This window comes from Lepus europaeus, chromosome 21 (assembly GCF_033115175.1).
Source record: "Lepus europaeus isolate LE1 chromosome 21, mLepTim1.pri, whole genome shotgun sequence".
Classification (NCBI taxonomy): domain Eukaryota; kingdom Metazoa; phylum Chordata; class Mammalia; order Lagomorpha; family Leporidae; genus Lepus; species Lepus europaeus.
This window is the reverse complement of record NC_084847.1, coordinates 3,599,368-3,613,437: the sequence shown is the minus strand read 5'-3', so window position 1 is coordinate 3,613,437 and position 14,070 is coordinate 3,599,368. Positions and strand designations below refer to the sequence as shown.

Genomic DNA, 14,070 nt, shown 5'->3' with positions numbered 1-14,070 from the left:
CCATCGGCCTGGTCTGCCTCGCCCACTCGTTCATTTTTGCCTCTCTCAGGATGCTCAGGTTCTTGGCCTCAGTCGCCTCTTCCTTGGCCTGTCTGGGGGTGGAAACAGTCTGTTCTTGTGTGTGACTTTGAGCGTGCAGGAGTTTATTGGGACAGGCAGAGAAGGGCCCCAGCTCTGGGCCTGGGCTCTGTAACCCACCTGCATCGTTGGTTCAGATCCTGCCCCTGGGAGCTGGCCCACTCCCTGGGACAGGCCCAGCACAGCGCCCCCTCCTGGCCTCAGGCTCACCTCCTGGGAGGGATCTCCGCAGTTCCTCTGATGGGCCTGGTTTGTCTCATACATGAGGTCCTGGGAGCCTATCAGCAGTTCCCTGGATCGTGCCTTGCAGACAGGAGCAAGTGTGAAAACCTGAGAAGCTCTGTTGCACACTTAAGGCTCAGGGAGATTTGAAACCCTCTGCGAAACAGCAACGTACAGCACTCGTTTCCCGAGAAGCTGTTGAGGCTGCCACTGTAAAACAGCTCAGGGATGTAGAACTGGAACTGCTACCATGTTTTTTTGAAGATTCTCCTAAAATATTTTTTTAAAAACTTGACAGATGGGGAGAGAGAGGCAGAGATCTTCATCTGCTGGTTCACTCCCCAAATGTCCACAACAGTTGGGGCTGGGCCAGCTTGAAGCCAGCAGCTTGAATTCAGTCCAGCTCTCTCCTGTGAGTGGCAGGGACCCAAGCCATCACCTGCTGCCTCCCAGGCTGTGAATTAACTGGAAACTGGACTCACAGCAGAGCCAAGACCCAAACCCAAGCCCAGCATCTCTGACACAGGCCATGGGTATTCCCAACTGTCTGGTTTTTTTGTTTTTTGTTTTTTTTTTAAGATTTATTTTATTTATTTGAAAGAGAGAGCAATCTGCTGACTCACTCCCCAAATGGCTGCAGTGGCCAGATCTGAGCTGATCTGAAGCCAGGAGCTTCCTCCAGGTCTCCCACGTGGGTGCAGGGACCCAAGGGCTTGGGCCACCTTCTACTGCTTTCCCAGGCCATAGCAGAAAGAGAAGCTGGATCAGAAGTGGAGCAGCCGGGACTTGAACCTGTGCCCATATGGGATGCTGACAGTGCAGGCCAGGGCTTTATCCACTATGCCACAGCACTGGCCCCTCCCCAAGCGTCTTGACCAGTGTGCCAAACACCCAGGCTACTACCTTTTTATGAAGAAAGAGATTTTGCTTATCTCTTCATTTAGAACAAAATTCTGACAGTAAACATTGTCGGCTTATGGAAAACTTGGGGAAGCTGTAAAGCGACAGGGGTGTGACTCCCCCGTGGTAACTAAGTTCCCCCGTCCCCGGGGCTGTCTGAGCAGGGCTGGCCCAGTCCGGCCTCCCTCACAGGGGAGGTCCTGGCAGCCACTTGGCGTCTTCCTTTAAGAGCACCACCTGCTGCTGTTTCCTTTGTAAGGAATCTTGTTTCCTAGTAAGGATTTCTAAGCTTGTCTATCACCGAACAGACTCTTGATTTTGGTGTTCGGCCTGCAGAAAAATATGAAGATCTGAGCTCTTCGGACGAATCGTGCGCCGTTCCGCAGAGGCAGAGGCCTTGCCGGAGGAAGGGCCTCAGCATCCACGAGGGGCCGCGGGCCTTGGCCCGGATCACAGCCATCGGCCTGGGGGGCAGGGCCCCGCCGCCCCGCTATGGTGAGCAGCACCCCCTTGCAGAAGGGTGATGAAAGTGAGGGGCGCCTTCCTCCTGGGCTCCCACCCCTCGCCGTCGCCCTCTGCATCGGCTGAGGTTGGAGAACTCCGCCCTGCAGCAGCAGAGGTGCTGTGCCCCAGTTTCACCCCTGCTGAGGTGGGCAGCTCACGTCCAGGTCCCCCTTCCTTGGGGCAGGTGTGGACAGGCTTCTGGTCACAGGCAGGCCCACGCCTGCTCTCCCTCCGTGAGGGGATTGATTTGATGCCAGGCCATTCTGGAGGGTCACTTGGAGTGCCGAATCCTGGACTCCAGTGTGCAGGTCTGAATTTATTCTCCAGTTGTTGTCCCTGGGACTGAGTGCAGTGCTCGTGGGCGTGCAGGCTGCTGCTGCTTGTTCAGGTGGAGGGGGCTGGGTGCCCGCTCTCCCCGTGTGGCCCTCCCGCGTGATCACACTGAGCTGCGTGGGTGGCTGTCCCCGCCCCTACAGGCTGGGTGGAGGGGTCGCGGGCTGGGCTCAGAGGCTGACTTTGCCCGCAAGTGCTTCACTTCTCTCTGGAGGCCCCGCTTCCCTCCGCAGTGCCTGGCTGGGTTGGGAACAGCAGCCCCCCACTCCGGGGGGATGGCCGAGTGCCCTTGAGCCACTGCCCGTCTCCTCCTGGGCACGTGCTGCTGGGACCCGAGGCTGGCGTGTCATTGCTGAGTGGCAGAGTGCCTGCCATTTGCCGCACTCCAAGGTGGCGGAGGTGTCTTGGGGATGGGCTGACGAACCTGTACGGCCACCTAAGAAGCCCTGTGTTACAAAGGAAGATTTCCTTATTTGAAAGGCAGAGTGACACGGAGAGAGAGGGAGACAGAGAGGTGTTCTGTCCACTGGTTCACTTGCCAAATGGCTGCAAGGACTGGGGCTGGTCCGGGCTGAAGCCAGGTCTCCTACGTGGGTGCAGGGGCCCATGCACCTGGGCGTCCTCTGCTCCCTTCCCAGGTACATTAGGGAGCTGGACCAGAAGTGGAGCAGCTCAGGCTCCAGTGTCCCAAGCAGTGACTTAATCCTCAGTGGCCTCAATGCCCACCCCGTAGAAGCTTTTTAAATGGAATCTCATTCTCTCAAGGTAGAGAGAAATCATCCTGGTAGCTCAGAGTTGTCGCGTTTCAGGCCTTTTCCCCTCCTCCCACCTTGTGCAGTGTAAGTGTTGGGCACGAGCCTGAGTTCTCTTTGCCAGCGGTTTATAATTGCAGGTAAGCAGCGTGTGCTCCCGTGAGGCTGGGAGGGCACACAGAAGGGCCGTGGTCCCCGCAGGCACACTGGCTGGGCTTTGCTTGGGCACGGACAGGAGCAAGACCCCAGCTGTGTTCTGAGGACAGGCGTGTCCGAGAACTGTCATTCCGTATTTGCTGCTGCCAATTCCTGGCCTGGTGCCTCTTTCCTTCCTGCCCAGCCTGATCTTTTTGGCGGGGCTCACTGATGGCCTCAGAAGTCACTGTGGACCTGGTGGGGTCATCTGTCTTTGGCTCCAGACCATGGGTCCGCTGGAACTTGCAGCCTGCTGTAAGGGATAGGGCGTGGCTCTCCAGGTCTCCTTCCCGCCCAGATCGGGTCTTGTCCCAGGTGAGAACCCTCACAGCACCCACCGTATCTTCACTCCTGTGTTCCTGTCCCTTCCTGTGCCACCTTCCGCCCACAGAGCAGGTGCCACCCCGGGGCTACGTCACCTTCAGCAGCAGCGAGAACCCGCTGGACGGAGGAGGCCTCTGCTGCCGGGACGTCACCTCCCCCATCAACGAGCAGGACGTGGAGAGCAGCGGCAGCAGCAGCCGGGGTGTGTATGCAGCTGGCCTGGTCCTCACGCGTCCATCCCACGCATGAGGACCCACTGGGGGGAGAGGCCCCAGTCTCGTGAGGAAAACCCAACGTGTGGCCCACGTGTGCAGGGCCGGAGCTGTTCCTGGGAGGGCTTCTGGGCAAGGTGACCTTGACTCCATGCCCGAGTCAGGCCCACGGTCAGGCCACAGTGTGCTGAGCACCCCTGGAAGGGCTTGGGCCTTCTCAGCCTGTGCACCTGTGTCGAGGGGGGTTTGAGACAGGCACACGGAACAGCAGGGACCCCCAACTCTGGGAGCGGCCGAGCGTGAGGCAGGCCCGGCTCAGGTCCAGGGCTGTGGGGCGTGCCTGTCCCGCAGTCCCCGGGAGCTGGGCCTGCAGTCGCTGTCTGTGTTCACTGTACCAGAGGAGCAAGCTTTCGATGCCAACCTCGGGGCCGTGCGCAGCAGCAGCAGCAGCGAGGGCCTGGTGAGAACCCCAGGACTCAGCAGCGAAGCCTCCCTGGAGAGCAATGAGGTGATGCTTCCTGTCTTCATTTTCCTCTCCCTGCCCCTTGTATCCTGGTACTAACTGGCCGGCAGCGCGCCACTGCGGAGGCCTCTGTGTGGTGGGTAGGGGTGTGTCCTGGGGGGCCGGCCGCCAGGCAGCTGGCGTTGAGTGCTCCTCTGGGCCTCTTCCTGCAGGATTCCGATCCCGCCCAGCAAAGCTCGGCTCGAAAACAAACCAAGAGCCACGTGAAGACCAAGAGTCGCTACAGCAACAGCGACAGCCAGTCCGGGACTTGTGGGGCCGTGTGTTCCCCAGGACTGAGCCCTCCGAGTGAGAGGGCCCCGTATTCAGGACCCCAGGTAGGGCATGTGTGAACCTGGCAGCCACACCCAGGGGAAGGGAGAGGGCTCCCTGTGCGCTCAGCATGGGCTGGGCACTGCGGCTGGGGATTTTCTTTTGTTTTTTTTTAAGATTATTTCTTTGAAAGTTAGAGTTACAAAGAGAGAAGGAGAGGCAGAGAAAGAGAGAGAGAGAGGTCTTTCACCCCCTGGTTCACTCCCCAGTTGGCCGCAACAGCCGGAGTTGTGCCAATCCGAAGCCAGGAGCTAGGAGTCTCTCACACAGGGGTAGAGGGACCCAAGGACTTGGGCCACCTTGCACTGCTTTCCCAGGCCATAGCAGAGAGCTGGATGTGAAGTGAAGCAGCCAGGACTTGAACTGGTGCCCATATGGGATGCCGGCACTGCAGGTTGTGGCTTTAGCCACTCTGCCAGCGGCTTGGGGATTTTCACCGCAGGGCTGTGTCCAGGGCTCTGGAAGGGTCCTGTCCACTGCATTTCCTCCTCAACCCTGCCACCTTGAGCTTGAGGAGGAAAACGGGCCGGCCCCCACGGTGAGTGACGGGGAGGGGCAGAGACTGGGTGACTGTGCATAGGTGCGCTGGGGCTCACGTTTCTGAGGGGCCCAGCTGTGACTCACAGCAGCAGGCCCCAGAGCATTCAGAGACAGAAGCGCGAGCCACTTCCGGGCGGTGCAGATCTGCTGTACACTGCCTGTGGTCCTGCTCCTGCCCCCAGGCCCCGAGCCGCGTGTCCTGGCCCTCATGGCTGGGTCTGCCCGGAAGCAGTTGGAAGGGAACGGTGGGGTAACAGCCTTAGAAAATTTGTTACTTCATTAAAGCAGTAAAACACATGAGAAACCAATTCTGGAATTGAAAATAGGAACTGACATGGAAATGTCACTAGGCAGCAGATGGGAGTCGGGAACCTGACGTCGTCCCCCTCTGTCCCAGGACCTCGCCTCGCTGCTGGAGCAGATCGGCTGCCTCAAGTACCTGCAGCTGTTTGAGGAGCAGGACGTGGACCTCCGCATCTTTCTCACCCTCACCGAGACCGACCTGAAGGAGATTGGCATCACGTGAGTTCAGGGGGCTCGGCTCCGGCTCCCCCGCCTGTCAGCCTGGTGCTCATCCCGACAGCTGCAGCACGCTAGCCCCCACCCCCCCACCGGCTCTTGTCTTGAAACCTGCACGTGTGCCCACCGCTCCCGAGTGCTTCCACGCGGGGCCCGCTGCCCGCGTTCTGCCACATTCCCCGCAGAACTGCGCTGAGCACCGCCCGGGGGACAGGGCTGGGTCAGCTTCTGCTGGGAACGGCTCGGGCTGTCGGGCCGGACACGGGATTCCCGCTCGGCAGGTCTTCTCCTTTCAGCGCTTGGGCTTCGGCAAAATCTAAAGATTCTGGTGAGGAAACTGGGGCACGGCGAGGCCTTCCTCTGTGTCCGTGCCGGCGCCCGGGCACCTCTCCTCGGAGCGCTGTTGGTTCCTGTGCCCTCTGCCCGCCCGGAGCCCGCAGGGTGCGTGGGCACTTCCTCAGCCTCCATTTCTTTTCTGCGTCTCGGACGCGTTGCCGTCGTCTGCCAGTTGGCGCCAACCTGCCACTGAGTCCTTCGGCGGACTCTGATGTCTCGCTGTGCTGCTCAGCGGCTGAGTCTCCTGGTATCCACGCCCGGTCTCTGCCTCCTGCCTTAGTTCCGCAGGCATGGCCGCCGCCGTGGCCTCCCGGGGCGGTCTACTGACGCTCTGCCCCTGCACGGCGTTTTCCTGTCTCTGCGTGTTGGGGTTTTTCTCAAACATTGGGCACTGGGGCGGACCGTGCAGTAACGGGCAGTTCCTCTCCCCCTCCTGCTCGATGTCTATGCTGACTTCCTCCTCCTCCTCCGTGGATGCTGTTGAATGCGCTGGTCTTTAACGTCTGGTTCCTAGGGGGGGAAGGAAGTGGAGGAGGGGGCGCTGCCCTGTAACCCTGCAGGCGACCTCAGCTGGGCAGCGCTCCCTGCCGTGTCTGCACCCGTACAGGGACAGCACAGGCCCCACGCTGGCCCCTGTGAGCCATGGGGCCAGGGGCGGGCGGGCGGCGAGAGCTCGGCCTCAGGCGGCTGCACCTCCCCAAGTCCCAGCCTCCATGGACATCACAGTTCCACAATATCTTCAGATTTTGCCAGTGCAAGTGTGGGTGGGGGGACGGTTCCCAGTGCTCCTACTCCATCTTCCCAGAATTCTCTGGGGTTCAGTTTGAGAGGCTCCTGAGAGCAGACCAGAGCTAGGGGCGAGGCAGTGAGGCTCCTGCCAGCCAGGGCCAGAGCTTCCCGAGGGGCGCAGCGGCAGGAGCCCGTGTCGGCTCCAGGTGTGCAGCTGGTGCTGATCTCTGTGCTGATCCGTGCCCTACTCTGGTTCACCCTAAGGCTGTTCGGACCGAAAAGGAAGATGACCTCTGCCATCGCCCGCTGGCACAGTAGCGCGCGCCCCCCGAGCGACGCTCTGGAGCTGGCCTATGCCGACCGGCTGGAGGCAGAGATGCAGGAACTGGCCATCCAGCTGCATAAAGCAAGTGGGGCACGCAGGAGAGGGCGGGGCTGCCAGCAGGGCAGGGACAGAGGGCGGGCGCGGTGCCCGGCCCCCTCCCAGCCTGTGCTCTTGCCCCGCAGCGCTGTGAGGAGGTGGAGGCCATGCGGGGCCAGGTGTCGCAGGAGCAGGAACTGCGGGCCGTGGTGGAGAGCTGCCTGCTGGAGCAGGAAGGCGCCCGCAAGGACGTCCACGCTCAGCTGCAGGAGACCTGGGCCTTGGCCCGAGACGCGGCCACCGTCCTGGACCAGCTGCGGTGAGCGGGCCCGGCGGCCCCCAGCCCTGCAGACGCTATCGAGCTGCAGGGCTTCCCCCATAGCCGTGCCCCCAGCGTCCTTCCTGCCTGGGCCCCCACTGGCAGAGCGCGCTTCCTCTCCAGTTCACTCCCCCCCACGTCCGCACTATCCAGGGCTGGACTAGGAGCCTGGGTTCAGTTCTGCTGCCCCTGGGGCTGCTGGGACCAGAAGCAGATCTGGTCACTCTGATCTGGGATGTAGGTATCTAGAGCAGCGCCTCACCTGCTGTGCCCAGCGCCCCTTCCCCCCATTCTTAACCGGGAGTCACTCACTGCCCCGTCCCCCTTCACCCAGGCTCCCCCTCCTGGCAGGGTTGGGGGTCCACACGGGCTTCTCTTCTGCTTGCTGTGCAGCTTCCCGGGGTGCTCACTGAGTGCACGGAGGCTGGCTGCAGAGCCAGGGCCCCGCCTGACCCTCGGGAGGAGGGTTGGGGCGCTGCCGCAGGCCTCCTCACCGGCACGTGGTCTTGTGTCGGCAGAGCTTGTCAAACTGAGCTGTCAGCCCGAGTGAAGCAGGACCAGGCTCCCGGCACGGCCACCCTGGGCCCAGCCCTCCCATCTGCGGGTAAGCAGAGCCTTCAGTGGCCTGTGGTCTGAGGGTGGGCAGGGAGCCTCCAGGCTGGGTTCTGTCCAGAGCTTTGAGCGTGTCAGCCACGTGGGCACCACAGCATCCAGAGTCCAAGAAGGTGCCTGTGCCCCAGCCCTCCTCCCTCACCTGCTGGTGCAGGGCACAGGCTTGAGGAAGTCCCCGAGGGACTGCATCCCTCCAGTGAGGGCCAGGGGGGCCAACCCAGGGCCCAGCCCTGCTGGTGCTAAGCCCCAGCCGTGTCAGCGCTTTGGTCCACAAGCAGGAAGACACACTGTGACATTTCAAGTCTTGAGGACTCCTGCCTTGGCCCTGAAGGTCACTCAGGTACTGGCCGTCGGGCCGGAGTGTCCATATCCAGAGTTGGTCTCCTGGTTGCCAGGGTTCAAGACACAGGCAGGGCTGTGGGCACACAGACCTCGGGCCACCCTGGCTTCTGCCCGCAGGGTCAAAAGGCTGGCGAGCGTCCCTGCAGGACCTGAGCCTCCCAGAGCTAGCGGGAGTCCTGGAGGACCGCGTCCACGAGATGGGTGAGTCTCCTGAGGGGCCCGGCCTCCACCCTGGGCCCATGGCAGTGCCCACCGGAAGCTGGTCTGCATGCTTTGGAGTCAGGCCTGGCTCTGCTCAGACCCCAGCGCTACCTTACCCCAGCCTCCAGAGCCCCTTGCTCCCTGCCGCTGCCCAGGCTGGGTGCAGAGCACTCAGCGTCTGGTCACATCCTCAGGGCGCGTGCTGTGCTCCGTGACCCAGAGCCTGGAGAAGCTGCAGGCGCTGAACGGGAAGAAGTGGCGAGAGCCCTAGCCCTGAGGGCCGGTGAGTGTCCCCCAGGCCCAGGCCCGCATCTGCTCGCCCATGGGGCACCCCTCTCCCTTCTCACCAGGGCCTCTGCCTCCTCAGAATCTGACGTCGGGTGACCAATCCACCCTGAAGTTGTGCCAGGAGACAGCAGGCGGCCACAGCCCAGGCCACAAGTGGGGCCAGCGGATCAGGCGGCCGAGTGGCTGACAGAGGCAGGATGGGGTTGCAGCCCCTGCGGCGGCAGCCCGGGCCGGCCCCGAGGCAGGACGGGACCGAGGCAGGACAGGGCTGCTCACCAGCACCTGGCGGTAAGGCCCAGAGCGGGCAGGCCCCGGGCAGTCAGCGTCTTCACCCACACAGGCGCCACACGGAGGTCTGCCCTGATGCGGGAGCCCAGGGCCCCTGAAGGAAACCCATCAGTTGGAAAATAAAAATTTAACATCGTTGGTGAGAGGCTCCGTTCTGGTCCTGTGACGCAGTGTTAGCTGCTGGGGGCGGGGGCTCCTTCCTCCATCCCGGGCACCTTGGCTCCCCAAACCCACAGGGCTCCCCGAACCCACCTAGACTGCAGGCAGAAGCCGCTGTAGCAGCCAAGCACGTCCCCAGGACACGAGTGAGCAAGGTACAGGGATTTATTTCTGTAGCAAAGTGCCTCTCCCACGCTCGGCCTCCGTGAGCTCTGGGGTGGAGCCAGCAGCACCACCTTCCTTGGGCCTGGCTGGAGACTCCCACTGCACCATGGGAGTCCTAGGCGTGGGCCGCAGGGGACTGCCCGTGGTGGCCTCCTGTGCGCTGGCTCTGCCACGAAGCCTGTGCTTCCAGTCCATCCCCTGGCAGGTGCCTGCATCCTGGGCGGAGTGGAGAAAAGCAGGTTTTCAAAGCCAAGGTGAGAGCAGGTTTAGCACCGCACAGCCACAGCACTCAAGGTCAGGGTCAGGGTCAGGGACCAGCATGGGAACCACCAGCCCACGGCCGAGGCCTGCACGTGCCCCACACCGCAGCAGAGAGACCACCCACAGCCAGGCCCCAGGTGTCCTGGATAAAAACACAGCTCTCATCCACGGTGCCCAGTGTCCACCCACGAAAGAGGAAATCAACAGCTCAGCCCAAAGCGGCTCCTGAGGGCCCCCAGAACCAGCAGCTGTCAGCTGGGGCTGGCCCAGGCAGCCCATGGCTGCCGTCCAGGCCCGGGGGGAACAGCCGGGGTGGGGGTGGGGGGCACCTCAGGAGGAGGCGGGCAGCAGCTTCTCCAGGGCCTTCTTCTGCTTCTCCGTGGCGGCGGCCAAGGCCTCGGCCAGCTTCTCCTGCGGCATCATGTTGAGCACCTTGAGGGCGAAGAGCAGCTGGCACTTGGCGGTGCTGACGAACGCGTTGCTCAGGAAGTTGGGGAAGCCGCCGACACGGTCCTTCTGAGTGTACAGGGGCACGCGCACAAGGCCCAGCACCTGCACAGGCGGGGAGCCAGGGCTGAGGCCAGGACCTCGACACGGACAGCACAGCCCTGGCGGTGGGAGGGGGGGTGTCAGCAGCTAGCCCCGGGGCGCAGCAGCCAGGTGTGCCTGGGGCAAAATGGAGACCCAGGCAGGGTCTGGCGAGGCAGAGGCCGGCCAGCGCCCTGAAAGCAGTGCAGCCTCGGGCCCCAGGCCGGCCCGCCCCATGCTCGCCCCATGCTCCACCCACGTGCACCCGCACCCCCAGAGCCCTCGCCACCTTCCCCAACCCATGACCCCCCAAGCCCTGTAGGCCCCGCCTCCCCAAGGTCGGGCCTCCGCCCCCTCCCTCCCCCCCCCCCCCGCCCCATCACCCCTCTCCCCCTCCTAGGATTGGCAGTGGCAGGCAGCAAGGCGGATGTAACACAGCCCTGAGGGAGCCCCAGTCCCGGCCCTCCTTCCCCCGGCTCCCGACCCCAGACCCTCTCCCCACCCCACTGCTGGAGACAGCGACAGCCCACCCAGCCCGGCCAGGGGACCCTCGGGGACGTGTTACCCATCGGTGCCTTCCGCGGGGCCAGAGCCAAACCCCAGGGCGGAGGACGGGGCCCGGGCGGCGGCCCCACCTCCAGGCCGTGGTCGCGCGAGTGCACCGCGCTGATCTCCACGGCGTGCAGCTGCTCCAGCGTCAGCTGCCGCGCGTACAGGTGCGCCACGACGCGGTGCGGGCCCTCGGTCAGGTGCGAGCTCAGGTAGTCGGCCTCGGTGAGGCGCAGGCAGCCCAGGCCCAGGCCCAGCACCCGGTTCAGTCCGTCCTCCAGCGACCAGAAGCGCCGGTCCACGAAGCCCCCGGGGAAGCCCAGCAGCCCGTCGAAGCGCATCTGCATCTGCAAAGAGAGCGCCGGGTCACGGGCGCGGGGTGGGCGCGGCGCCCCCGGCCCAGCCCCGCGGCCCGCGTCCTCACCAACACCGAGAAGCGCATGGGGATGCGGCCGAACAGCTGCCCGGGGTTAGCTGCGTACAGCATGGCGTGGCACGAGTGGCTCCAGCCCGGCCCCAGGCGCATCGCCTCCTCCCTGCTGATCTGCTTCAACTCTGGCACCGCCGCCGTCGACATCTTGGCGCAACCCCCACCCCGGCCCGCCGCCGCCGCTTAAGTGCATGCGCGGTCCTGCCCCCGCGGCGTCCCGCCAATCCGCGGGCAGCCGCGCGCCTCGACCCCGCCTTCCCACCAATCGCTGACGCGCGTCCGGGCATAACCCATCGCGGCTCTCGACGCGTCGTTGGGAGGCGGAGCGGGCGGTGTGCAAAAGCAGGGGGCGGTGCACGCCAGTCTCCATCCAATAGGTACGCGCCCGCCCGGCGGCACCGCCTACCCGAACACGCACTAACTCCCCCCGCCTCCGAAAACTACAACTCCCAGGATGCAGCGCGCCGGACCAAGGTTACGAGTACCTGGCGAGCAGGACTCCGCGCCTGCGAGTTTCGGGTTCCGACCGTCCGCGACGAACATCTCTGGGCGTCCCGGGGGACAGCAGGAAGTCCGACGGCTGGGTCACTCTCGATGGTACCTATACGCTGGTTTCTCCGTGCGAGCCCGCCCCGACCCGCGACAGCGCCCGCACGAGTTGGTGCTTCCGGGCTCGCGGCTCGGCTGGGGCCTGCACGCACATCCTGGCCACTCTGCCGCCCTGCCGGAGCCCGAGGGCCAGCAGAGCCTGTGCCCAGCACCCAGCGGCCGGTGGCAGCCGGGATCCCACGGTCTGCTCCCGGGCCCACAGCAGAGGGGCACCCAGCTATGCCGGGGAAGGGCCTGCAGCGTTCACCCCGAGTTCCCTGGGGGAGGACCACATCCCAGGCCCCGAGGCCACTGTCCTCCCCGTGGTGGGCACGACTGCCCGGGGAAGGATCTGCGAGGACCCGCCAGAAACCTGAGGCGCCCGGGAAACGGGGGAAGCCGGGATTCCGGGGTAGTGATGCACCCTGGGGAAAGGACCGCAAAGGGACAGTCCCTCACCCACGGGGGCGCGCCCCGGACACCAAGCCCAGGCTCAGGCCGGGGCACCAGGGACCCGGGTGACAGGGCCGGCTCAGCTCGCCTAAGAACCCAGCGACCCCACGGATTGTACCAGACCCGGGTGTCAGCTGCCGTCGGGACAGCGGCCCTTACTGCCTGCACGAGGGAGCCGGGCCAGCGAGGGGGCCCTGCGGCCTGAGGCCACTCCCCCAGCAAGGGAGCGCGGCTGAGCACTGGGCTCCAGCCTCCAGACCCAACCGCGGGCAGCCTGACCTGCTCTCCAGTCCCCTCTCCACGGGCCTGCCCGGGTTTGGCTCTAGAAAGTTCTGAGCCCTGTTAAAGATGCCACCAGCTGCTCCAGCAGTCTCCTGCCCTTCCCCTGCACACCCACCAGGCTCACTCCTGCCTCCTGGCCTTTGCCCCAGGCCTGGATTCAATGTCTCCTCTGAGAAGCCCTCCCTGGCCACCTGTTTAGGTCCCTCTGTGACCTCACCTCACCACCCTAACACTGCGCCATCCTCGAGAGACTCACACTGACCACCTGTCAACCAAGTGCCAGGCCCAGCCCGACTGTGCCCTCTGCTGGCACCCAGCACACCCACGACAGACACCCGGGTGACCAGCGGGCAAGAGGGGCTGGGGAACGACATGCACAGCCACAGCCCCGGGCGCCCTCGGCACCCACCCGAGAGCCACGGCCCAGGATGATGGGTCCTCACTGCTGGGTGTGACAGCCACTGTCTCCGCCCTCACCCCGCTCGCTCCCAACCCGCACCGTCACCACTGCTCACACGCAGGGCCGCAGGCTGTCAGGGGCAGGAGTGGCCGCCACCCAGTCCGCCATCCCGCCTCTGGCCCACGGTGCAGTGCCCAGGGGGAGCGCACGGTATTGCTGCATGATTTTATTACTATAAATATACAGTAAAAACGAAGAAAAAACTAGCCAATCAGAGTACACCAAATGAGAGCACACGGGAGTCCAAGATGGACCTCGAAGGACAAGCGGCAGCGCCGACAGCAGGCGGCCAGGGCCTGTGAGTGCGCACACGTGAGCACCCCTGTGCCGTGGGGGGTCACGTGTGCAGACAGCGCTCTGCCCTGGGCCGTCAGCAAGCTGGCCGCCGCAGGGTTTCCCCCCCGAGAGCCCAGGGAGGGCGGTGGGCTGCCCTACAACCCCGTGGCGGGCACACTGCTGCCCAGGAGCTGTGTCTTGAAGACAAGGGCACCTCAGAAGCCACACGGCCCCCTGTCCCCCAGGCAGGACCCCCGACAGAACACACCCAGGAGAGACACAGAGGGACATTCAGGGGGCAGGCGAAGAGCTGCTGGGGGTGGGGCTGGGGCCCGGGCAGCAGGGGGGGCGAGGGGCCCAGGCACACAGGCGCTCTGGCCGTCACGGACCGTGCCCGGGCCCCCGCGCCCTCCCAGGACCCCTGTGAAGACAGCGCCTCTCTCTGCAGTGGTGTGCTGAGTTCCTGGGGCGTCGACCCCCTCTCCCCAGCTGGGGTCAAGGCGAAGCCAGCCCAGGCCACTTGGACGGTGGGACCCCAGCCCTGGCAGGACATCTGAGACAAAGCTGCTGTCCTCTTGGGCCACTTACAGACCGACGGTAGAAAAAGGGCCCTGGCGGGCAGTCCATTGTGCTCTTCGGTCAGCGCCCAAGGCCCTCGGGGCTGGCGTCCACCTGGGGCATGCAGACAGGAGGGCTAGGGCCGCACCGGGGTCCAGGCAGCCCCTTGGCGAGGTCTGGGAGCTGAGGACCCCCAGCTACCAGACTGGTCGGGCTCAGAGTGGAGTCAGCTCAGTGGTCCCGGAGTCAGGAATGGTGCCGCCGAGCGGAGGCCAGAGGGCGCCGGTGGTCTCCATGGAGGTGGACCATCCTGCAGGCGGGAGCAGAGAGGCAGGGGTCACGAGCGGCCACACGGGCCTAGTCACCCGCCCCCACCACCCGTGGGGACTGTGTGTGGCGGGAACAGCCCACTAACTGGGCCTGGGGACACTGCAGCCCAGGTCAGTGAGGGCAGTCCCTGTGGGGCAGGTC

At 64.4% G+C, this 14,070-nt stretch overlaps 3 protein-coding genes across 12 annotated transcripts in view; 1 reads left to right on the top strand and 2 right to left on the bottom strand.

Moving 5' to 3' along the window:
• The window catches only part of ANKS3 (ankyrin repeat and sterile alpha motif domain containing 3), a 46,170-nt gene extending 37,142 nt beyond the window's left edge, over positions 1–9,028 (top strand). For 4 of the 5 annotated variants that reach the window (XM_062180543.1, XM_062180544.1, XM_062180541.1 and 1 more), the window contains exons 7-17: positions 1,537–1,695; positions 3,376–3,510; positions 3,919–4,028; positions 4,196–4,360; positions 5,293–5,417; positions 6,744–6,885; positions 6,987–7,159; positions 7,678–7,763; positions 8,231–8,314; positions 8,509–8,597; positions 8,682–9,028. In XM_062180543.1, the coding sequence (XP_062036527.1) occupies positions 1,537–1,695; positions 3,376–3,510; positions 3,919–4,028; positions 4,196–4,360; positions 5,293–5,417; positions 6,744–6,885; positions 6,987–7,159; positions 7,678–7,763; positions 8,231–8,314; positions 8,509–8,585 (1,256 nt within the window). In that variant the 3' untranslated portion in view covers positions 8,586–8,597; positions 8,682–9,028. The remainder of the gene's footprint in view (positions 1–1,536; positions 1,696–3,375; positions 3,511–3,918; positions 4,029–4,195; positions 4,361–5,292; positions 5,418–6,743; positions 6,886–6,986; positions 7,160–7,677; positions 7,764–8,230; positions 8,315–8,508; positions 8,598–8,681) is intronic. The other variant, XM_062180545.1, reaches the window with a different exon arrangement.
• Positions 8,958–11,176, bottom strand: NUDT16L1 (nudix hydrolase 16 like 1). 2 transcript variants are annotated; one of them, XM_062180561.1, is made up of 4 exons: positions 10,977–11,176; positions 10,569–10,899; positions 9,805–10,027; positions 8,958–9,430 (listed from the first exon to the last, which is right to left on the bottom strand). In XM_062180561.1, exons 1-4 carry the CDS (start codon positions 11,127–11,129, stop codon positions 9,064–9,066), a joined length of 1,074 nt encoding a protein of 357 aa, XP_062036545.1. In that variant the 5' UTR covers positions 11,130–11,176; the 3' UTR covers positions 8,958–9,063. The 2 variants fall into 2 exon arrangements, with proteins under 2 accessions (XP_062036545.1, XP_062036546.1); XM_062180562.1 differs by having other exon boundaries at positions 9,342–9,430; positions 10,639–10,899; positions 10,977–11,173.
• A 1,740-nt stretch (positions 11,177–12,916) lies between these two features.
• Positions 12,917–14,070, bottom strand: part of MGRN1 (mahogunin ring finger 1) — a 54,602-nt gene continuing 53,448 nt past the window's right edge. For 3 of the 5 annotated variants that reach the window (XM_062180549.1, XM_062180546.1, XM_062180548.1), the window contains one exon: positions 12,917–13,909. In XM_062180549.1, coding sequence (XP_062036533.1) covers positions 13,815–13,909 — 95 coding nt within the window. In that variant the 3' untranslated portion in view covers positions 12,917–13,814. The remainder of the gene's footprint in view (positions 13,910–14,070) is intronic. The other 2 variants (XM_062180550.1, XM_062180547.1) reach the window with 1 other exon arrangement.